The 25,365-nt window shown below is 42.2% G+C and overlaps 1 protein-coding gene across 19 annotated transcripts in view; it reads right to left on the bottom strand.

Moving 5' to 3' along the window:
• Window positions 1-25,365, bottom strand: part of Ttll5 (tubulin tyrosine ligase like 5) — a 246,248-nt gene that overhangs the window by 57,641 nt on the left and 163,242 nt on the right. For 18 of the 19 annotated variants that reach the window (XM_050152436.1, XM_050152435.1, XM_050152443.1 and 15 more), the window contains one exon: window positions 12,892-13,087. In XM_050152436.1, coding sequence (XP_050008393.1) covers window positions 12,892-13,087 — 196 coding nt within the window. Of the gene's footprint in view, window positions 1-12,891; window positions 13,088-23,772; window positions 23,933-25,365 lie in introns of those variants that run through there. The other variant, XM_050152444.1, reaches the window with a different exon arrangement.

The following is a 25,365-nucleotide window of genomic DNA, read 5'->3' on the forward strand; positions in this document are numbered from 1 at the left end:
GACCCCAGTCTCAAAAAACAAACAAAAAAGTTTTTCAGAAGGAATGTGTGTGTGTGTGTGTGTGTGTGTGTGAATGAGTGAGAGAGAGAAAGCACATGTGCGCACACACACAACCTTGTACATATGAACACACAGGTGGAGGCTGGAAGTCAAGTTTGAGTATAAGCTGGCCTTTAGGTAGGTACTAGGGATGGGAACCCAGGTTCCCATGTTTGTTCAGTAAATACTTTATTCACTGAACCATCTCTCAAATCCTCACAATTAACTTCTGTTGTACCCACAGTGACTTACAGAGTGTCTGATGCTTAATATTTACACCACGAAGAACACACACACACAGTGCTATATCAGCTATTCTTTCTTTTTTTAAAGTAACGACTGGATATTTTGTAACAACAATAGGAAGTCAGAAGACAGGCATGGGTATTTACATATAGGGTATGGTTTTTCCTCTAGATTTTAATACCTAGAGTGTGTGGTATTTACATACAGTTCACAAAGTCTAAACAAGTCCTCTGCAGATCCCAAAGAAAGGAAATTTACTTTCCAAATGCAAATTTTGTGCAAAGTCCTTCAAAAAACAAAAATGAAGCAGGTGTGGAGGAAATCTTGCCTAGGAGGCTCAACTGCCCTGGAGATACTGCTTCTCTCTTTCTAGTGACACTGTTCAGGGTCTATTTGAATATGTCTGCTTACCTTAAAAACTTAAAAAATAAATTATACTTGCTGTTTCTCTTATTCCTAAAATAACCACACCCACACTTCTGGCCAATGGGATCTAAGCAGAAGAGCCTGGGTGTGGGTCTAGGACGGTTCTTTCAGGACAGATGGATGGCTGATAGTCATAGCTGGCCCTGCTCTGCTTCCCTCTTGCATGGACAGGCAGTGGCAGATGGGGGTAAGACGAACACAATCACTAAAGCGTGTTGAAGGCGGAGAAGAGCATGGGATTCTCATGGCACCATGGAGTCTGGAAGAGCCTATTTCCACAGATTTTTAATTATAGCGGAAAACTAACACACCTAACTCATTTAGGGATAGGTTAGGTGTTACATGCAGTCAACTGTAATCCCAATTTAGCAGATTCAAGCTTGCTTAAGCCCCACCACAACAGGCACGGACTGTATTCCAAGGGAAGTAAAAAGCTGTCATTTGTGGTTTGGTAGCCACGCTCTTGGACACTCAATGGAAAATGAAGTGATCACCATTGTGTATGATGACACACCAGTTGAACATTACCTGTTAAAGACTCAGCAAGAGAGACAAGTCTCTGGACACCTCACCAAAGCTGAGGTTAACTGGAATGGGGTCAAAGCAAGCACATCTGTAAGGAACAGCCCAGGGAAACACTGGGCTCTATTAAAGGCAGACCTCAGAGTGAATATGTTGAGATCAGTGGCCGAAATCAGCTTCCCTAGGCTTCCTTCCCCTGCCCTATATTTTGGCCTCAATCCTGCAACTCTGCCAGTCACAGATGACTGGGAGTAATTCTTCTGATAACCGTGCCTAAGAGGAAAGAAGAATCAGATGAAGCTCCTTCTCACGACACGATATGCCCAGACATATACTATCAACAACACAGGCAGCGGTCTGTCATGCTGAGTGTGCATGAGTAAGGGGATGGGGGAAGAAATGATTCTACTGACCAGCTCAACATATCCATGCTTCCTTCTGCTTTGCTGGGTGTGGGAAACAGCCACATTACAGCAAGGAGACTCAGAAAACCACAGCTTGAGGGCTGGCATGGCCCCAGGCGAAGACTGGAAAGGCCCTCCTTCTCCCACAACACAGGGGGCTTGTGGGTGGGAAGGAGGGGTTTCTGATGGAAGCTCACAGGCTCTGCCGGGGAAGGTCACAGTAGGTCACGGGGAAGCAAGATCTAGCCTCTTACTAGAAAGATAATGCTGCCCAGAGATTAAATTCTAGGAAGCTTTTTTTTTCTTCCAGAAAAACACCGCCTTTGGCCTTCTCTTAGGCTGACCCACGACAGAGCAAAGCTCTCTGCAATATACAGCAGCCCTTGGTTTACTCTTTGAGCACCCTGGGAGGGGAAGCAGCACCTGGCCTCTATCTGAGCAGAGCAGCACCTCTGTGTGGCCCTTAAACACCAGTTCCAGAGGAGCAAGCATTTTTAAATAGGATTTTCTCCTCCTCAGATTTTGACCTAACTAGGTAGCATAATTCCCATTAGCCCATACAAAGCTGCTTCCAAAGGGTTCCTCTCCGGCAACTCACAGACAGGGATGGTACACTTTCTTGCACACACAAGCCACTAAATATTTTAATTTTTTTCATATCTGCAAAGGTAGGCCTATCATTGCTTTTATGATTATCTATTTTCTATGTGGTTATCAAACTGGTCTTAAAACTAAAAGTAAAATGTTACAAAAGTGACATGGGATAGATGTCTAATCCTAGTCACATAGATAAAATTGCAACACATGGTTGAGAAGAATAAAAAAAAAACAGTATTTTTTTTTTTTTTCTTGAGACAGGGTTTCTCTATGTAGGCCTGGCTGTCCTGGAACTTGCTCTGTAAACCAGACTGGCTTTGAACTCACAGAGATCCGCTTGCCTCTGCCTCCTGAGTGCTGGGATTAAAGGTGTGCGCCACTACTGCCCGGCCCCACTGGGATTAAAGGTGTGGACCACCACTGCCCGGCCCCACATTCTTCACTCTCCATTTTGGACGTACCCACCCCACACAGGCTGGGACTATAGGCAAGCAGTACCATGTCTGGCCTTTTCTCATGGGATGTGTGTGACTCAGGTCCTCAGGTTTGCTGGAGAAGCACCTGACTGAATGAGCCATCTCCACAGCCCTTCAGAGTATTCTGTTCCAAAATGGCAGAGGAGTAATTTCCTTGACTTTCCTTTGATCATTATGCAGAAATGGTTTGTACCCCACAAAAGCTCCATCAAAACTTGATGCTGACGCTATTTTCCTTCTTCAGTTTATAAGACATTTCTGTCTTTGGACAAATGTGTTAGCAATAAACCTGTAGAATTCTAAAAAAAAATATTCATTTTATCCTGGTATTAATCTCTATTTTTAACTCATTCTCGTGCCTCTCTCTCTAACAACTGCAAATAAATTAATAACATTCCCCTTTTCAGTTGTCCAAATAGGTAGCTAATTAACGAGCCTGGACCTGCTCCCAAGATACATTTAATAGCATCTTCTCTGTCTCTGGGAGAAGCACAGGGAGTTGAACTAAAAGGTCAGGGTTGAAATTATAATACTGTGTGCATTTAACATATAAAAAATGGCAGATGCAATGCTGTGCCCAGAGAAGCCTTACTGAGACCGCCAAACTATGGAGGCAACTTCCGTACGTACTGATGCCTGAGCGGAGAAAGCAATGTGATACGCAGACATAGCGTACTCCTGTCCAGGTAGGACAGTCCCCTTTGGAAAGGACACATCATGTGTGGTGGGGACACTTTCTCCACATGCTATGGTACGGACGAAACGTGAGGCTGTGATGCCAGTAAAATAAAGCAGTCAGAGAAAGGCAGATCCTACAACAGTCTATGCGTATGAAAAACCCCGAAGCAAGCAAACCCCTAGCAACAGGGAGGGAAATGGCAGCACTGGATGCTGGGAGGAAGCGGAGGAAGCATTGCTCAGTGTGGCTTCAGTTTCTGTCCTGCAGCATAGACACACTTTAGAGACCTGCTGTCCAGGGAACACGCATAGTTAACAATGCTGCACTGGATCGCAAGAATTTCTAAGAGAGGATACTTACGTGCTTTTTACCACAATGAAAAACTACATTAAGTGCAGCTGAATTTTTGCTTTTTTAAAACAAGGTCTCGCGCTTAGGCCATGCTAGCTTCAAACTCAGATATCCTCCTGTCTCAGACTCCCAAGAGCTGGATTACCCAGTTTAAGGGCAACTAATGCTTAGGGGACTCTTTACCATGGGTCAGGACCTCTACACGCGTTACATATTAAACTCTGCTACCCCCACCTGTCATCTGCAGTGGGCTGCACCACCACCTCTGTTACAAAAGGAGTCAAGGCCCACAAACGTGAAATTGTTCTCCATGAATATGCAGGTACTGTGTAGTAAGCTGCGATTCATAACCCAGAGTGTAGAGTGGGCCACCACATTCAGCTGCCTTCCGTCCTTGTGTTAACTGACTCCCTTTCAGAGAACAAGTGTCTAAAGTACATCCTTTAAGTCAAATCTCTTTTCTAAAGCAAACATAAACAAGGCTAACACTGTAACTTTCACCAGCCAAAGAGGAAAACAAATGTCTTTTATGTGTGCGTGTGCATGCACGTGCACATGCATATACACATGCACACACATATACACATGCATGCACGCATGCAGCACACGCACATGCAGCACACGCGCATGCACACTGCAATATGCACACGCGCACACACACATGCACTCACACACGCAGAAACACACATGCAACACACACGCGTGCACACATGCACACACATGCAACACGTATGCACACACAGGCACGCCTGTGTGGAGGTTGACATTGAGAATCTCCCTCTAGCACTCACTGCCTTTACTTTATTAGTAGAAACTATGCATACCTGATCTGGAACTCACAGAGATCCCTCTGCCTCTGCCCCTGAGTGCTGGGATGGAAGGCGTGCGCCACCACTCCTGGCTTCTGCCTTTATTGAGATATGATCTCTAACCTGACATGGTGGCACACGCCTTTCATTCCAGCACTCGGGAGGCTGAGGCAGCTGGATCTCTGAGTTTGAGGCCAGCTGGTCTGCAGAGTGAGTTCCAGGACAGCTACAGCTAACCAGAGAAATCCTGTCTTGAAAAACCAAAACCAAAAACCTGTCAGTGAACCCAGCTGGTACTGATCAGTTGACGGAACTGGCTAGCCAGCAAGCTCCTTGATCCTCCTGTCTCAGCCTCTCAGCACTCAGATTACAGACATGCATCGCCACGCTCAGCTTTTATATGGGAGATGGGGATCTAAACTCTCAACACTCGCTCAGCACTGAGCCATCTTCCCAAACCTAAATTTGCTTTCTACAAAATCATTTTCTAGGAAAAAAACAAACAAACAAACAAAACACCCCAAAGCAAATCCTTGTTAATTATTTTAAAGTAGCATGCTTGAGTATATATGCATAAATATCTATATATACACACATATGCAGACATGCATACAAGCATGAGTGAGCACACATATACACAGGCTGAGTATACCTTACTCAAATGCTTGGTAATATTTCAGATTCTGGACTACATCCATTTACATAATGAGTGATCTTGAGGGACCTAAGTCCAAATGTGCAATCTGCTGCAGCATTTTTTATATATACGCATGCTTTATACGTGGAACCTAAAGGTCATTTATATAAAATTTTTTAGCAGTTTTGTGCATGAAAACAGTTTTATGGCAAGAAATTTTCCACTTGTGGAATCATGTAAGGTCTCAAAAAGTTTTGGATTATGAAGCTTTTGGGTTTTCAAGTTCCTGATGCTCAGTCTGTAGAAAATCAATTAAAAAACAAAGCAATTACCTCAGACTGAAAACTCAGCTGGTTAACAAAAGGGAATTCATGGTTCTATTGTCAAAGACCTACTCTGTGTTTTATTTGCTAGCAGCTGTAGAGAATTGTATATTAGGGCTCCTGATTTCCCAGTAACATGCTGGAATCTTATACCTTCTGATTATTGAAGAGAAATAGTAAAAAGTACTAAATCCTCTTATAGCTTGAAATTCTGTTTATCTAACCTATCTCTGTCCTGAAATGAACGATTTGTTTGATGTAGCCCAGAATCATTAGCAGTTGGCCTCCCGCACAGATCTTATACAGACCTCGCTCACGCATTCATTAAGCCATTTTCCTGTGCCTGTGTCCATCTCAGATGGATGGAGTGCTTCCTGTTAAAGACATCTTTCATCATTTCATACAAAAGTACTGCTTTGTGTGCTGCCGTGTGCGCAGAGACAGAAGCCACAAAGCAGGGTGCAGAGAGCGGACAATGGCAGGTCCTGTAGCAAACACCATCTTAACCCTCTAGACTTGCAGTCCTCAACCTTCCTAAGGCCGGGACCCTTTAATACAGTCATGCTCTGGTGACCCCCGACCATAAAATTACTGCATTGCTACTTCATAACTGTAATTTTGCTGCTGCTATGAATCGTAATGTAAATACCTGATATATGACTCCCAAAGGGGTAATATGCAACCCACAGGTTGAGAACCACTGTCCATTAGCCTCTGGTGTGTGAACACCTAAGCTGAGGTCCCGATGGTGTTGACCGTTCATCTCAGGGTGGAGCAGAGCAGTGGCAGCAAAGCTGAGTACTTCATTTGATTAGTGACACGTGTGTGTGTGGGGGGGGGCTCCTCTGGCCTGGCACAGCCGAGGGACTGAGGAGGTGCTATGACTGGGGGCGGTTTCCTCATCAGTGGAACAACCAGCTTCACTTGGCTCTCCTCACATGTGCCGTGTCCCTGCAGGTCACAGAGGGACACCGCCACAGCAGCAGCTTTACAGAGCAGCCCGGTGGGATCCGGGGACGCCTTTCACTACAGTCTATAGTGAGACAGTGCACTAAGAATCAGATTTATAGGGCACTGAACATGGAAACCTGGTGTGAACTATGCAAAAATGTCTGTGGCATTCAATCTGTAGATTCCTGCTATGTTCCCTGGCAGTTTTCTCCTAACACCTAACAGAAATAAAAATAAAACAGTATCATTAGTAACAGGGTTAAAAGAAAAACTAAAAAGCTATTAAAGAAAATACAGCAGTCTTCCCAAGCTCCGAATCTGGAAGCCTCTGGAACACGTTTCAGGATCTTGCATGGCTCATTAGCTTCTAACCCTCTTACTAATGAAGGATAAGGGAAGGCGGAGCATGCGTGTTCCCATCAACTCCTTAAGACACTTACTGAATTAAGCATTGTGGTGACTGGGATAATGTCTAGGCCTTTCATAGCTTTAATAAACTTTTTATTTTGAGACTGTGCATATGAAAGCCAGAGGTTATGATAGCTGAATTACAACTTTTCAATAGAGTTTTGTGTCAGTAAAAACTTGACGAATGTGTGAGCTCCAGTGTATGTAACCATACACACACACACACACACACACACACACACACTGTGCCTTAGAAGCAGCCCACAGCATGGGAACCAGAGTTTGGATATCAGATGCTGACAGCGCTAGCTCAAATCCCAGTTTCCCCAGTTCTTACTTATGTGACTGAGAAAGTTACATGAATGATCTTTCCCCCCATTTAGGAAAATGGGGCTAATCAAAGGCAGTTCAGTGAATCAGTACAAATATAAAGCTTGGTTTGGTAACAATTGGTAATGTTTCATTTGAGAATCACAATCCTAGTGGTTCCCCTACAAATCACTCTCATTACTTTCCAATAAAAGAATCAGAAAATGAGATCCAAAGAAGTTCCAATAACCTGTTCTAGGTCATGCCCTGCACAGGGAAGAGTTAAACCACACGCCCCAAAGCTTGTCTCAAGGGACATTTCCAAAGCCAGTGAGGGTAGTTTTCACACACATTATTCCAGCATTGTCAATACAAAAGAAGAAGGTTTAGCTTGGCAAAATCTACAGCATTAGAGTGTCCTAGGAAAAATAAATAATGAAACACTAGAAACACAAGTGTTAGATGAGTGAGTTCCCACGTCAGGTCAAGAGAAAAGAGTGTACAGGCATGCACATGCACGCATGCACACACACACACACACACACACAGGAAAAGAAAACAAATACATGCAACATGTCATGACATTTTGGTCCACACACCCTTGCAGGCCTGCAGGCAGGCAACCCTTCGCCCTCAGACATAGGAAGGCTTTCAGGACATTTCTTGCAGGGCTGAGCCTATTAGTAGCTCCCTGCCATTGCTTATTGCTTGGGAAAGGGAAGGAAGCCTACTCAGCACCTCCACAACACCCAAACACACAGCAGCTGAAGCTCGAGGAAAACAGAGTTCCTTCCTGCAGGGAGCTGAGCTTTTCTTGACAGGTGCTATAGACTTTTAGGAGCAAAATAACAAGACTTGGATGTTTATATGGGAACACCTCTCACACCTGTAGAGTACTACACACACACACACACACACACACACACACACACACACACACACACACACACCAGTAGCAACCTGTTGTCTCCCTGGGGCCAGCCCAGTAGCATGCAATCACCTTCCTAGGCCTCCCAATTATTCCTACACAGAATTGAGGCCTCTCAGAGAATGCCAAGGTCCTGGCCGTGCTAACTGGAGGAGCATTACCTGTTGTTTCATGAGATCTAAGTTAGACCTGTTCCCGTGGGAAGGGGAAGTAAAGCACAGATAGGAAAGATGACAGAGGAACACAGATGCAGCATCTTCCTACCCTGCCTCACCTTACTCAAGTAGCCAACTCAGTCTCTGAAAACTGGAAGGGCTCTGAAAAGAAAACAGAGCCCGCTACAAAAATCTCTCCTGACCCCATCACTGCGAAAAGAGACTTCAGCAATTCTGCCTTGGCCCCCAGAACACCCTTACTTTTTTCTGTCTTTTTGGGCTTCTTTTCAGGCTGGATGAGGCAGGGAAGAGTGGGAGGGAAGGCAGGGGGCTGGGCTGGGAGCAGAACTTTAACAAAGAGTCACTTCAGCAGAGACCACTGAGTAATGGCTCTGCCTGCGCCAAGAATAACATCAGCTCCATGTTGCCAATTAGAACCAGGTCAGTCGGGCCTCACCACTGCTCCAGGCCTCCACCCGGACCCCAGCATGAGGTGCTACTCATGCTGATGTCACCAGTAGTCACTGTGGCCCCAGCAAGTCCCCCACTCAGTTCAAAGAAAAGTGCTCTTGCACTTTCCTCTCACAGAGGCAGGGAGCCAGGAGCAGAAGGAAGTGGCCGTCAGAGGAGGCTAGCGGGGTGGACACATCAGTCTGTAAGACCCATCCTCCCAGCCCTAACTCGGGACTCCAGCAAAAGCCCCCAAGCACCCTGAAGCTCCCTTTACATGAGTTAAGATAGAGGCAGCACCTGAAATAGTGCTTCATAAGCCAGAGCCGCGGAAGCAATGGTCATCACTACCAAAGCAGAAGGGGAGGACTCTGTCCCACTCCTTATCTCTCGCTTATTCAAAGACGGGAATCCCGGAGCTGTGACTAGGGAGCAGAATGTACCCTGATAAGAAGAATGAGCAAGGAGGTGTTCTGATAACTCACTTCTGAGAAGGTTGTGGGACTCTGGCTGAGGAAGATAGCAACGAGATTCCCATAAAAAGGATTGCTTGAAGTTTTATAAGAATGATACTAAGTTTTAAACATACAATTTCCCTTCCAAGGGACAGACAGAGAGACAGAGACAGAGACAGAGAGAATATACACTTAATTCTTTCTGGATGGATTTCATTGTACGGTCTCTAAGAGAATGGCATTAGCATCCCTTGGGAACTTGTGAGAAATGAAAGCAATTGAGCCTCCTCCCAAAACTACTTCCATCAGAAATGGGATGAATGGACATGTGCTCAACTATGTTCATAGCAGCTTTGTTTGTCATAGCCAGAACCTGGAAACAACCTAAATGCCCCTCGACTGAAGAATGGATAAGAAAAATGTGGTACATTTACACAGTGGAGTACTACACAGCAGAAAAAAATAACGACAGCTTGAATTTTGCAGGAAAATGGATGGAGCTAGAAAAACATTATTTTGAGTGAGGTAACCCAGACACAGAAAGACAAGTATCACATGTACTCACTCATAAGTGATTTTTAAACATAAAGCAAAGAAAGCCAGCCTACAAATCACGATCCCAGAGAACCTAGACAATAATGCGGTTACTAAGAGAGACTTACATAAATATAATCTACATAGGAAGTAGAAAGTATACAAAGACAAGATCTCCTGAGTAAATTGGGAGCATGGGAACCTTGGGGGAGGGTTGGAGGGGAGAGGCAGGGAGGGGAGCAGAAAAAAATGTAGAGCTCAAAAAAAATAAATTTTTAAAAAAGAAATGGGACGGATAAATGATCAGTGTTTTAACTGGCTCTTCTGCTGTCCTAGAATACAGACTAGGGCTGCAGGCCAAATCCAGACCGCTGCCAGTTTTGTAAATAAAGTTTTATCAAAACACAGTCAACAGTCACTCATGCACACACCATGTATGGTTGTTTTCACTTTACCTTGGCAGAGCAGAGGAGCCACAACACAGACCCTATGGCTAACAAAGGTTATTTTCAGGGGAAGTCTGTCAGTCTTGTGCAAAGTTTTGCAAGCTACTGGGTTCAGTCTCTAGGGTATAAAGAAGCCCACACTTCCAGTACTCGCTTTCTTTCTTTATCATGGATGATACTGTCTCTTATTTCTGTCCCTAAACTTCTGCTAATGGCTTTAACTGATTTCCTTCTTTCACTCCCAGGTGACACGGTCCACTTTTCTCAGGCGTGAACTTGGCACATGGCAATTTCTAGATTTGTAAGTGTAAGTGCTGTGGTGGAGACAAAGAGCAAAGCTGATTCTACACAGATGAATGTGTTGGTTCTAAACTGACACTCTAAATCAGAACTTGTCTCCCTGAAATGAAGACAGTAGTAATAGGCGGAGTGTCTAAGTGCTCTGACTGAAGGCAGAAGAGGATGGAGGACTTTCTTGGCATGAAGTGAAGAAAAGCTATACGGTCATCCAAACATTTATTAAGAGATCACCATGAGAAAGGTGCTATTTATAGAAGGCATCACTACACACCACTGCATGATAATGCACCCGAGCATAAGGGAAATACAAACATCTCGCCTATGGATGCATGCTTGATAAACCCAATCTTAATTCTACACAGGAATCTTAAAAAGACAGTTAGCCAAATTGCTAGTTACCTATACTTCAAGAATATGGCTTAAAAGCACAGGGTTATTCATCAGATAAATACCATTTCCACCCAAAGAATTAGCATGAGGGGAGAGATACAGGCCACACTGAGAATGCAGTCCATGCTTCAATCAATCAATAGTCTGGTGGTAATGAAGATGGTCAGGTCTAGCCCAGCTAAGCTAAAAACAAAGGCTTGAAATCTAGCAGGACTTTACTTGGAGTGACGAACTATGAGTATCTCCTGAATAAAGTGCTCCAAATCACGAAGCTCAAGCTCAAGCTTCATTTGCTGTCTTGCTATAAATCTAAGTTGGTAGGATTTAGTTGCTCCTGCTTCGCCACAACCCTGGGACTTCACCCTTACTCACTTGTGCCTAAAGCAGTTGTGTGGTTTAGAAAAACAAGGGACAGAAACAAAATGATGTATATACATATATAAAACCAAGATGAATGATTTCTATCCCCTCTCCAGGAGACACAAGATAACTCCCTTCTTGGGAGTTCTGCCTCCTCCCTAAGATGGATATTCTGACAGATCTGAAAAAACATATTTCCCATATACTTCATAATTCAGTGAAACTAAACTAGGATAATCTTCACTGAAAAAAATCCACACAAGAAAAGCAGTACTCTGAGTTTTCAAAAGAATGTGTGCTGCTGGAAGCTAATCAAAAGCATGAGAAAGCTCAAAATGAAGCAGTTTTTAAAAGTGAAAATCAGCAAAAAACGGCCTTTCCTCCCCCAAACTTCAATGCGCTGCAAACAAATCCTTTTGTTTCAAAAATACTATTTACCATTTCAGTGTGTTACAGTGTGGTTTAAAAGGAACCCATGGGTCTGTGAGATGACTCAGTTGGTAAAGGCAACTGGTGCCAAATCTGGCTACTAGAGTTCAACTCCTGGATCCAACGAAGTGGAAGGAGCAAACCAACTCCACAAGCTGTCCTCCGACCTATCCGGGAGCCCCGAGGCACACACTCACACACACTATAATTAAAAGAAGGCTTGCCTGTAGTTTTGGTTAAAAAAACAGACAAACCCCAAAACCAAAAAGAGAGAGCAAGGGGCCAGAGAATGGCTCAGTGAGTAAAGGTGCCTGCCCCAGGGCCTGTACGGTAGACTGGATTCCTACCAGCTGCCCTCCGTACGCACACTGGGCCACATTCATGGGCATGCACACGCACAGATAAACACAGGAAAGAAATTAAAAGGGACCAACGGTGTAATTTCAAATGATCTACTATTATACCCATGCGGGTCTGTCCTGGTCAGCATCCGGTTTGCTGGCACTGCGGGGTAACTAACACGACAGAAGTTTACAACTGTAAGGAGCTTTAAGAAAAAAAAGAGAAAAGGCCTGACGTTTTCTTCAATAAAAAAGAACTATTCACAAACGCCTGCATTTATAATTTCTCAATTACGATGCAAGAATTGACAAAACACACTGCTGTGGATAAGTACAGTCAGGTGAGCGACGAGGCAAAGCACAGCGGGCATGGTCTGCTCTGGACAATAGGTTTGATGGTTATGTGCATGTCAGCTTGATCAGCCAAGACATAAGTGATTAGTATAGCTCACCTTTGCTTATCCTATGGAGGACAGAAATGGATACATTTGCAAATAAAGATGCTCAAAATACAGCTTTAGGGAATGGAGAATTTGATTAGGAAGCTACTAAGATCATTCAACAGAAAAAGTAAACATGGTAATAAAGGATTTTACAAATTCACATAAAAGCATGCCAAGCACTAGTTCGGCATCACCTTCCAAAGAAGCCAAAGCTACAGCTGGAGAGCTACGACAGCCGGAGAGCTACGACAGCCGGAGAGCTACGACAGCCGGAGAGCTACGACAGCCGGAGAGCTACGACAGCCGGAGAGCTACGACAGCCGGAGAGCTACGACAGCCGGAGAGCTACGACAGCCGGAGAGCGGCAAGGAGAAAAGCCAGGGCAGGCGGGTGAAGGTTTAGGAAACAGTCATTCACGGCCCATTCATCCCCTCAACCATCTCTCCAACAGAAGGAAGACATCGTCTTAGGACTTTCAGGTACCTGGTGCCGGGCTCGACTCTGGTCCAGGAGCTGCCGGGACTGAAGTTTTTGTTGTTCAAGTTGCTGGAGGGCAAAATGGAGCTGGTAGCTGCCTGCTGTGGGGTGATACTTGTGCTGCGGAACCACCCCTGTGGCCTTGCTGTACGCGTTGTTCTCCACCTCGCCCTCCCAGGCAAAGCCGCCCGTCTGGAGGCTCCTGAAGGCAAGAAGAAGAGTTGGGTTTTTTTTAGCACGAGTATGCGAACAATCTAAAGGGAAGAGATGTGTGTCTACTATTTTTCCTTTATAGAACAAGGCACCAGCTAGAATAAAGCTACTGTATGATAAATTACCCGACTTCACTAAAGCTCACTTTGGTGTATTTCAATCAGTGCTTTGATTTCCCAACTTCTCTCAAATGAAGAGATTCCCCGATATCCAGTTAAAAGTATGTCAGTAAAAGGTGTTCATGTGTGAAGGATTTTGCTCCTATAGTCTCACCTTCTGATAGGGATAAGCCACACCCCTTGCTCAGTTTGGCTTCCATAGAGACTGCTCAGTTCCATGCTATCAGCTAACCTTCTTGGCCAACAGGCCCAAAGGACTCAAAAGATTAATTTATTTGGCTTCTGAGAACAATGTCTGATTTTCAGCAATTCCTCAGAAAATACTTCAAGGTGTGTATCCATTCTATAGAGCTAAGAGAGCTAACAACCTGGTCATGACCCGTTTTGAGGCCAAATGACCTACCCCTTCACAGGGGTCACCCAAGACCATTCTACACATCAGACATTTACATTACTATTCATGACAGTAGCAAAGAAAATAATTCCATGGCTGGAGGTCACCGCAGCATGAGGAGCCTGAGGAACTGTTCTTAAAGAGTCCCAGCATTAGGAGGGTTAGGAACCACCAAGCTATCACCTATGACATCATATATGTACATATCATGTATGTACACATAATAAATCTTTCCCAAAGGATTTCTGAACATATGGAGAAATTGGTTGACTATCAACAGAAACATGAATTAAAGTTAGCCTGATTCACAAGGCAGAAGATTGAGTGAAGTAAGATGGGATTACACAGCAAAGGGAAGAGAACCTTTTGGGTGGGGAGGCAGGGAGTGTGTGTGCATTTTTATTTATTTATTTAGTGTGTGGTGTGTGTGTGTGTGTGTGTGTGTGTGTGCACATGCATTTCCATGTGTGTGGAGGCCAGAAGCTGAAAAGTGACTGAATGTACTCTTCAGTCACTTTTCAGCTTAATTTGAAACAGGGTCTCTCACTGATGCCAATTCTGTCAGACCGGAAGCCCAGCAAGCCCCTAGAAACCTGTGTCTACCTGCCCTATGCTGGGATGATGAGTGCACTCTGCTGCACTTGGCTTCTTCTGCAGGCCTGAGGATGTGAATGCAGGTCTTTATGCTTGTGCAGAGGAACTCTGCAGACTGAGCCTCGTCCCAGCTCCGGGAGACTCTCTTATCTTTTTTCTCATTAGTGAGGGAAGATAAGCTGACAGATGATAACGCGTAAGAAGCTAAGAGGCAGTGATTGAGAGGGTTGTGAGTCGAAGGAGGCGCGATGGAGAAAGGCGGTCAGGTTTTATTTGATTTGATTTGACTCAAGGTCTTCCAGGCAGGTTTTAAATTTGCAAACCTGTGGACTGCAACCCCTACATGCTGGGAATATAGGTGTGTGGTACCATGCTAGCCAGGTATTGGGCTTAAAGATGAGAAGAGTCAAGGCAGGAATACCTCTCCTTCAGATGAAAACAAAGGGAAGGGACAGGCAATTGGGCAGAATTATCTTGAGAGCTTCATGTCAATTAAGTTAGGTCTTGTTTTCAAAGAAGAACATAAAGTTTGGTGGGTACAGAGGTAGGGATGGATCTGGGAAGAATTCAGTAGGGGGGTGAATGTGATCAAAATACAGAGTATCAATTAATGAATGTAAAGAATTAATGAAAATATTGCTTTAAAAATCTCTAAGGGAGAGGAAGTGAACTCCACAGGAGCAGGACTGAGTCAGCAAATTAGGCCAGAGCAGGCCTGAGAAGGCGAACTCCACAGGAGCTGAACAAACACCAGGAGCACTGAGCGACCTCCAGGATCAGCAATGACCAAGAGGCACTGTGACTGTGGCCCTGACTGCACCACAGGGAGCAACCATTGAGCCTTGCGTCCACTGCTCCTGGAAGACTGATCACCAGAGTCACAGACAGCCCTAACTGCACCAATTGGAGGAAAAGGTGGGTAGACAAGGGAAGAACACATACAACACCACAAAAAAGCAACATGATACCAGTAAAAATCTAGTGACCCTAAAACAGCAAGACTTGAACAACCAAATTTAGATGAAGCAGAAGAAAATGACCTAAAAAATAACTTCAGGAAAATGTTTAAGGCATTTAAAGAGGAAATGAGAAATTCCTTCAATGAAATGGAGGAAAAGACAAAGAAAAATTGGAAGACATCAACAAACCCCTTAAGGAAAACCAAGAAAAAGCAGTGAAATATATGAAAGAAACTATTCAAGACTTGAAAACTGAAATAGAGATAATAAAGAAAACACAAGCTGAGGGAATTATAGAAACAGAAATAATGGGAAAATGCTCAGGAACCACAAATGCAAGCATAAACAGCAGAATACAAGAGATGGAAGAGAGAATCTCAAGCACTGAAGATACAATAAAGGAAATAGACTCATCAGTCAAAGAAAACATTAAATCTAACAAAACCTTAACACAAAATATCCAGGATATATGATACATCATGAAAAGGCCAAACCTAAAACTAATAGGTATAGAAGAAGAAGTTCAACTCAAAAGCACAGAAAATACATTTAACAAAATCATAGAAGAAAACCTAAAAACAGATATGCCTATGAAGATACAAGAAGCTTACAGAAAACCAAATAAACTGGATCAAAAAAAAAATAAAAAAAAAAAAGAAGTTTCCTCACCTCATAATAATCAAAGCACTAAACATACAGAATTAAAAAAAAAAAAAGCCGGGCAGTGGCGGCGCACACCTTTAATTCTAGCACTCGGGAGGCAGAAGCAAGAGGATCTCTGTGAGTTCGAGGCCAACCTGGTCTACAAGAGCTAGTTCCAGGACAGGCTCCAAAGCTACAGAGAAACCCTGTCTCGAAAAACAAAACAAAACAAACAAAAAAAAAACAAACATACAAACAAAAAAAAAAAGATTAGGAAAAAGGCCAAGTAACATATAAAGGTAGACCTATCAGAATTACACCTGACTTCTAAATGGAGACAATGAAAGCCAGAAGGTCCTGGTCAAGCGTCATGCAGACATTAAGAGACCACAGATGCCAGCCCAGACTACTATACTCAGCAAAACTTTCAATTACCATAGAAAACAAAACAAGATATTCCATGACAAAACCAGATTTGACCAATACCTAGTCACAAACCCAGCCCTACACAAAGTACTAGAAGGAAAACTCCAACCCAAGGAAGTTAGCTTCATCAACAAAAACACAGAAAATTGATGGTTGCACAGAAGCAAATTCCAAAGAAGTGAAAAACACACAAATTAACATCACCAGCAATGAAAACTAAATTAACAGGAGAGAACAACTACTGATCATTAATATCCCTTAATATAAATGGACTCAAGTTGCCTATAAAAAGGCACAAGTTAACAGATGGGATACAAAAACTGAATTCATCCTTCTGCTGCATACAAGAAACACACTTCAACCTCAAGGACAGACATTGCCTCAGAGTAAAGGGTTGAGAAAAAATTTTCCAATCAAATGGACCTTAGAAACAAGCTGGTGTAGTTATCCTAATATCTAACAAAATAGACTTCCAACTAAAATCAATCAAAAGAGACAAAGGAGGACATTTCATATTAGTCACAGGAAAAATCCATCAAGAAGAAATAATACTGAACATCTGTGCCCCAAATACAAGGGCACCCTCATATGTAAAAGAAACACTTCTAAAGCTTAAATCCCATACACATATTATATTATATTATATTATACCCCACACACTAATAGTGGGAGACTTCAACACTCTACTCTCACCACTGGACAGGTTAGTCAGACAAAAAATTAAAAGAGAAATAAGGAAATAACAGATGTTATGACTCAATGGACTTAACAGACATCTATAGAATATTCCATACAAATATAAAAGAATATACCTTCTTCTCAGCACCTCATGGAATCTTCTCAAAAACTGACCACTTACTCGGTAACAAAACAAACCTCAACAGATACAAAAAAACTATAATAACCCCATGTATCTTATCAGATCACCATGACTTAAAACTAGAATTAAACAGCAACACTAATTCCAGAAAGCCCACAAACACATGGAAATTAAACAATGCTCAGCCGACTCATCAATGAAAGTGACCACACAACATAACCAAATTTATGGGACGCAATGAAAGCAATGTAAAGAGAAAAGTTCACAGTACTAAATGACTACATAAAGAAGCTGGAAAAATCCCACACTAGTGAATTAACAGAACATTTGAAAACTTTAGAGAACTAGATGGCAGGAAATAATCAAATTGAGAGCTGAAATCAACAAAATAGAAACAAATAAAACAATACAAAGAATCAATGAGACAAACAGTTAGTTCTTTCAGAAAATCAACAAAATAGATAAACCTTTATCCAAACTAACCAAAAGGCAGAGAGAGAATATCCAAATTAACAAAATTAGAAATGAAAAGGGGATATAACAACAGACATGGAGGAAATACAGAGAATCATCAGGTCATATTTTGAAAACCTGTACTCCACAAAATTGGAAATCTTAAAGGAAACAGACAACTTTCTGGATAAATATCAATTACCAAAATTAAATCAAGATCAGATAAGCAAATTAAATAGGCCTACAACTGCTAAAAAGCAAAAAACAAAAAACAACAGCCATTAAAAGTCTCCCAACCAAAAACAATCCAGAACCAGATGGTTTCAGCTCAGAATTCTTCAATATTTTCAAAGAAGAACTAATACTAATACTCCTCAAATTGTTCCACACAATAGAAACAGAAGGAACATTGCAAAATTCTTTTTATGAGGCTACATTTAAACCCTGATACCCAAATCACATAAAAACATTACTAAGAAAGAGAAGAGAATTACAGACCAATCTCACTCATGAACATAGATGCAAAAATACTCAATAAGTACTGGCAAATCAAATCCAAGAATACATCAGAACCATCATCCACCATGATCAAGTTGGCTTTATCCCAGAGATGGAGGAATGGTTCAACATACGAATCTGTCAATGTAACCCACCATATAAACAAACTGAAAAATAAAAACCACATGATCATCTCATTAGATGCCCAAAAAAGCTTTCAACAAAATACAAGACCTTCATGATAAAAAGGTCTTGGAGAGAGCAGGGATACAAGGAACACACCTAATCATAATAAAGGCAATATACAACAAGCTAACAGCCAACATCAAACTAAATGGAAACTCACAGCGATCCCACTGAAATCAGGAACAAAACAAGGTTGTCTACTCTCTCCATATCTATTCATTATAGTTCTTGAGGTCCTAGCTACAGCAATAAGATAACAAAAGGAGATCAAGTGGGATACAAATCAGAAAAGAAGTCAAACTCTCACTATTTGCTGATGATATGATAGTTTACATGGCGACACAAAAAATTCTACCAAGGAACTTCTAGAACTCATAAACACTTTAAGTAATGTGGCAGGATACAAGACTAACTCAAAAAAAAAAATCAGTAACCCTCCTTTACACAGATGATAAATGGGCCGAGAAAGAAATCAGAGAAGAATTACTCTTCACAATAGCTACAAATAGCATAAAATATCTCAGAGTAACTCTAATCAAACAAGTGGAAGACTTGAATGACAAGAACTTTAAAATCTTTGAAGAAAGAAGTTGACAAAGACACCAGAAAGTGGAAAGATCTCCAATGCTCTTGGGTAGGTAGGATTAACATAGTAAAAATGGCAATCTTACCAAAAGCAATCTACAGATTCAATGCAATGCCCCTCAAAATCCCAGCAAAATTCTTCACAGACCTTGAAAGAATGGTACTCAACTTAATATGGATAAGCAAAAAATTCAAGATAGCCAAAACAATCCTGTACATTAAAAGAATTTCTGGAGGCATCACAATCCCTGACTTCAATTTCTACTACAAAGCTACAGTACTGAAAACAGCCTGGTATTGGAGACAGGAGGACCAAAGGGACAGAATAGAAGACCCGGATATTAATCCACACACCTTCAAACACCTGACTTTTGACAAAGAAACAAAAGAAAATACCAAATGGAAAAAAGAAAGAATATTTAGCAAATGGTGCTGGCACAACTGGATATCAACATGTAGAAGAATGAAAAGAGACTCATATCTATCACCATGCACAAAACTCAAGTCCAAATGGATGAAAGACTTCAACATAAAGCCAGTCACACTAAACCTCATAGAAGAGAAAGTGGGAAGTACATTTAAATGCATTGGCACAGGAGACCACTTCCTAAATATAATCGCAGTAGCACAGACTCTGAGAGAAACAATTAACAAATAAGACCTCCTAAAACTGAAAAGCTTCTGTAAAGCAAAGGACACGGTCAACAAGACAAAACGACAGCCTACAGAATAGGAAAAGATCTTCATTAATCCCACATCAGACAGAGGTCTGATTTCCAAAACAGACAAAAAACTCAAGAAATTGGTCATCAAAAGAACAAATAATTCAATTAAAAAATGGAGTACAGACCTAAACAGAGAAGTCTCAATAGAGGAATCTAAAATGGCTGAAAGACACTTAAGGAAATGCTCAACATCCTTAGTCATCAGAGAAATGAAAATCAAAACAACACTGAGATTCCATCTTACACCTGTAAAAATGACCATGATCAAAAACACTGATGGCAACTTATGCTGGAGAGGTTGTGGGATAAAGGGAACACTCCTGCATTGCTGGTGGGAATGCAAGCTGGTACAGCTCCTTTGGATGTCAATGTGGCGATTTCTCAGAAAATTAGGAAACAACCTTCTTCAAGACCCAGCAATACCACTTTTGGGTATATATCCAAAGGATACTCAATTGTGCCACAAGGACATGTGCTCAACTATGTTCATAGCAGCATTGTTTGTCATAGCCAGAACCTAGAAATACCCTCATTAAAACAATGGATAATGTTTGTGGAAAATGTAGTACATTTACACAATGGAGTTCTACACAACAAAGAAAAATAATGATATCTTGAAATTTGCAGGCAAATGGATGGAGCTGGAAAACATCATATTGAGTGAGGTAACCCAGATGCAGAGAGATAATTATCATATGTACTCACTCATAAGTGGTTTTTAGACATAAAGCAAAGAAAAACAGCCTACAAATCATAATCCCAAAGAACATAGACAACAATGAGGTCTCTAAGAGAGATATACATGGATCTAATCTACACGAGAAGTAGAAAAAGACAAGATCTAGTAAATTGGGAGCGTGGGGACCATGGGAGAGGGCTGAAGGGGAAGGGAGGGGAGACGCAGGGAGAGGAGCAGAGAAAAATTTATAGTTCAATAAAATCAATAAAAAAAATCAACGTAAAAAAATCTCAAAGGGAAACTATTATTAGTCACCGAACTGAAGGTTAGAAAATTCACCCAGAGGTTCTGCTTCCATTTCTGGCTTAATGATTATAGAAGTTTCTAGCCATAGGGAACAATCTAGATTCAGTGAGTATATAACGGGAAAGTAAAGTAATATGCACTTCATGCAAGAATTAACCCACTGGGTAGCTCAAGTGGTTTCATTTGCTAATAACTGTTCTAACAAATATTTCCATGAGGCATTCATTTTAATGCCTCCTTGCTGTGTATTAGAGAGCAGCTTTTAGGCAGGTCCTTTATTTGGGGAAATGCTCCTGAGGTTCTCAGGTATGGGAGCTAGGGCACATGGATGCAGAGATCAGGACAGTGGGCAAGAAAGCAAGTCAGGGACTGTGGGTTGACGTGTTCTTCCAATTCCACATACACTGCAGAGGCTGGGACGCCATAAACTTTATAGTGAAGTGTGTTTTTAATCTCATCAGTAACGTAAGCCCAGCCTGAAAATCACAAAAGGAAGTTTCTCAAACCAGTGGAGGCTTTTAGCAGAGAGGCAGGAATTTTTATAGCACAGCACTGGAGGGGATGGGGATGCTCGGCTGTGTAATATAGTAAGTGCCACGAGAACCTTCTTGCTTTGAATTTCAGTGGGGTTAGTTGGAGCACATTATCTCATTCTGGAAACAGAAGTCGTTGGCGTTTCCAGCAAGCAAGTGCTTCAGTGACTTAGAGCAGGCCGTGTGGACAGCAGCTGGCTGCCCCTGGAATGTGGCACCTGAGTTCAGACATCCCTTCTTCTAACAGCACCTAATGGCTCCGACAACCATCTGCAAGGCTACCTCATCTTCATACACCTGTGTGCATTCTGTTTCACCAGTAATACACTTTATGTCCTCACCAAAAATTTGAGATCAGTTGTGTTCATGAAAATTTTGTGAGATTCCCTAATCCAAAATGCTTGGGGTATGTAATGGATTTCTTCCTTCCTTCCTTCCTTCCTTCCTTCCTTCCTTCCTTCCTTCCTTCCTTTCTTTCTCTCTTTCTTTCTTTCTCAGAGGGGTTGGGTGTCAGTCGCAAATTTTTAAATATGTATATATATCTATATGTATATATATGCATGTGTGTATATATATTTATATGTGTGTGTATGTAAACAGACAAGACAGGCAGATAGATAGATATTTGGAACACTTAATTCATTTATATTTCATATACCTCTTATACTCCAAATTTGTAGTCCCAGCTCCCGGGGAGACTAAGGGAGAAGAGCTTAAAGGTAGGAATTTGGGGCTAGCCTGGGCCACACTACAAGACTCTATTATGATAAAATTCTTTTTAAGGCTGGGTGGTGGTGGCATAGGCCTTTAATCTCAGCACTTGAGAAGCAGAAGCAGGTGGATCTCTGTGAGTTCGAGGAGAGCCAGCACTATTACCCCTTCCCCCTCAAAAGATTCTTTTAAAGTTACAAACAGGCAACAACATGGCATGTTTCCCCATACTAAACTCTCCTAGCTTGTCCACCAAGCTTATGCCCCTCACTCCCACAACGCCATGCGGCCGGAAGCACTTTTCCTTCTGCAGCTGCTCTTCCCGCACACACTCCACCTCCGAATGCCCTGCACGGCTCTCTTTGCTATGCGCGTAGGAAGCGTGGAGGGAACGGAAAGATCCACAGCAACATTTCTTCAGCACGCAGGGCTGCACCCTCCACAAGGGCACCGAAGCTTCTTAAGAAGGTACGATGTCACAAGAGTGAGAGCAGAAGGCAGCCGGCAGTGACAGTTGTGCACCCGTGATTCTGCTGTCCACTTCCTCTGCCTACCTCACCTAGTCCCTGACAAACAGAGCTACCCTGTGTGTGTGTGTGTGGGGGGGTGCCCCACCCTTCACACCACTGTGTGCATCTCTATGCTGCACTTTTAGTCGCCTCGGTGACGTGTGGGGGTTAGAAATAGAATACCATTTATCAAGTGCAGATCATGAGTATTAAACGGCCAGGAATTTAAGGAATAGTCCTCTAGGAAAATGTGTGGTGCTGCTCAAAAGACAAATGGTCTTGATGACAAACATGGTGGTGCTTTCCGGACAGTGTAGATGTCTAAGGACAGTAGGCATTATATTTTCTTCAACTATAAATTCTTAGCCACAAGCCACACATCAAATGCAGAGGCCCTCCCGATGAAGAAGCTTCCCATGAGAGGACAAATAGCATGGACCACAGGAAGCTACATGATCAGGAGTTGTCATGTGAGGGGATCTCCCTGGCCTTTGCAGTGCTTCCAATGACACAATTAGAGTGCCTTTGTGTGGAATAAATATTTGTATCCCATTAAAATGAGGTCAGCTAGGGTTAGGTCATATTCACAAAGATCAAACGTAAGGTTAAGGAAGGCACGAGCAGGGAGGACCCTTGCACCAAGGCCCCTTAGTGCATCTAACTTCTCCACAACTTTATTATCGTTAAATTTTCTCATCTACAAAATGGAGATTAACAGGCCCTGTTGTCACAGGGCTGTTGCAGGAATTCAAGAGGGAATACAAGTAGAAATCTGACAAAGAAAAAGAAAATACAGTCCCACTCTTTATGTTACTATCATTGTATCCTTTCTCCAACCCAGGATCTCCTTCCAGTGCTGCCAGAGGCCCAGCCTTCTTTGGGGTGGGAATAGTAGGCTACAGAACATAAAGGGGGCGGAGCCACTTGCCAGCAGGAAACCCACCGCTGCAGTTGGCACAGTGCAGTCCTCTGTAGGACAGCATCAGACACGAAGTCCAAGGGCTGTGAGTGCTAAATAAAACTAACGGGCCTTGGCCATTGTTTTACTCAATACACAAGGAACCAAAGAGCTAGTATTGTAAAGGTTCTGAATGAAAATATATCAAAATGGTTTTGAAACCTTGTGGTATGCAAAGACTTCTCGGAATGAGAAATTGAACTTCAATAAAAATCAAACAAGACTTCATTAATGATGTGGCATGGCTGATGCACCTGTAATCCTGGCACTTGGGAGGAGTACTAAAACAGCCTCAGCGACATAGTGTGTGAAGAAAAGGGCACTGTTAAGAGTAAATAGGAGCCGGACAAATAGTGGTGGCGCACGCCTTAATCCCAGCACTTGGGAGGCAGAGGCAGGTGGATGTCTGTGAGTTTGAAGCCAGCCTGGTCTACTAGAGCTAGTTCCAGGGCAGGCACCAAGGCTACAAAGAAACCCTGTTTTGAAAAACCAATTTTAAAAAAAAGCACGCAAGAGAGACAGAGAACGAATATGCCATACACACTTTAGGGAAAAGTATTTACAGTACATATATGTAATAAAGGATTTTTTTAATTTAAACTTTTATGTATTTTTTAAGTGTATGGGTATTTTTTCTGCATGTCTGTCTGCACACATAAGTGGCCGGTGCCCTCTGCCCGTGGTTGTGAGCAGCTATGTGGGTCCTCCGAAGAGCAGCCAGTAACAAAGGATTCCTCCTGTCAACATACAAAGAAGATTGTGCTGTAAAGTAATCCTAACAATAGAATGACAACTAAAAAAAATATGATTTTAAAAGATTTTATGAAGTAAAAATATGAATGTTCAATAAACATATGACAAGTTCTAAGTATCAATAGTCATCAGGGACATTCAAGGGAAACTTTGTATCTATTATAATGATTACAATTGTAATTGGGTGTAAAGCCACATGTCTATAATCCTGGCACCTGAGAGGCAGAACCAGGAGGGATCAGGAATTCAAAGACAGCCTGGGCTACAAGGAGATACTTTCTCAATAAACCAGACCAAAGAAAAAAAACGAGGTGTGGCGTTGCTTAAAGTCAAGCACAATATCAAATATTGGTGTGCATGTAGCACAATAACTATTATACATTGATAACAGGGTGTAAACAATGCAACAGAAAACTAAGGGTTTTTTTTTTTTCTGTGAAATTTACACCAATGAGTTAATTGCTTAAAATAAATAAAAGCACATGGCTAACAACAAAGTTGTAGAAAAATATTCACCAAAATTATATTTATAACTATTAAAATTGGAGTCGATCCTAATGCCCATCATTAGGAAAATAGCTGAATAAAATAGGATATATTCATACGCATTAATACTACTCAATAAAATGGCTGAACTATTAAAACAATCAACTAATAGATGAATGTCAGAAACGCTGGGTTGAAGGAAAGACAGACACAGAAGAGAAAACATGCTATGATTCCATTTCAACAAGCCAAAGACACGTAACACACGGCGAGAGGCACACGAAGGGCTGTGCACAGACAGGGATGTCGGCACTGAAGGGAGATACAAGGGACTCTGAAGCATGATGGGAATATCCCAAGCCTGCTGTGCTATACAGAAACACAACTGCACAAACACACTGAAACTTACCAAATTGAGTGAGTAAATATTCACGTAAAAGATACTATAAGTTAGAAAAGACAAAAAGTCATAACACTTTCATTTATTTAAAATTAAAATACTAGTTAATACTTCCTGTTCTGCATATATGGTATGGCGGTGTCCCCATTTTGGTTATGAAACCATGTACTTTGTAATAGCAGGACCACACAACAAGATCCATTTAGCATTTAGCAGTTGTTTTATTCCAGGGTGATGTAACCTATATCTTCTAGATACAGCATGATCTGGAGGAATAGCGGCAGGAGCGCTAGGGTTTGGGAAGGTATTGCATTGACACAGAGGCCTAAGGCATTAGGTGAGCATGGGGGAACTGGCCTTTATGACAACAGTAACACAGTCCTATTGCCTAAGCCTTGGATCATGTGCATGGATCATGTGCATGAAGGAGAAAGGAGAAGGAACACAAAGCAGACATTGGGGGAGCAGTCACACTGGGGAGCACCCTGAAAAGCAGCCTGAGGATGTATTGTGATATGAAAAGGCAAAGGT

Source organism: Alexandromys fortis, unplaced genomic scaffold, assembly GCF_014885135.2.
Source record: "Alexandromys fortis isolate MF-2015 unplaced genomic scaffold, M_Fortis_MF-2015_v1.1 scaffold_47, whole genome shotgun sequence".
NCBI classification, from domain to species: domain Eukaryota; kingdom Metazoa; phylum Chordata; class Mammalia; order Rodentia; family Cricetidae; genus Alexandromys; species Alexandromys fortis.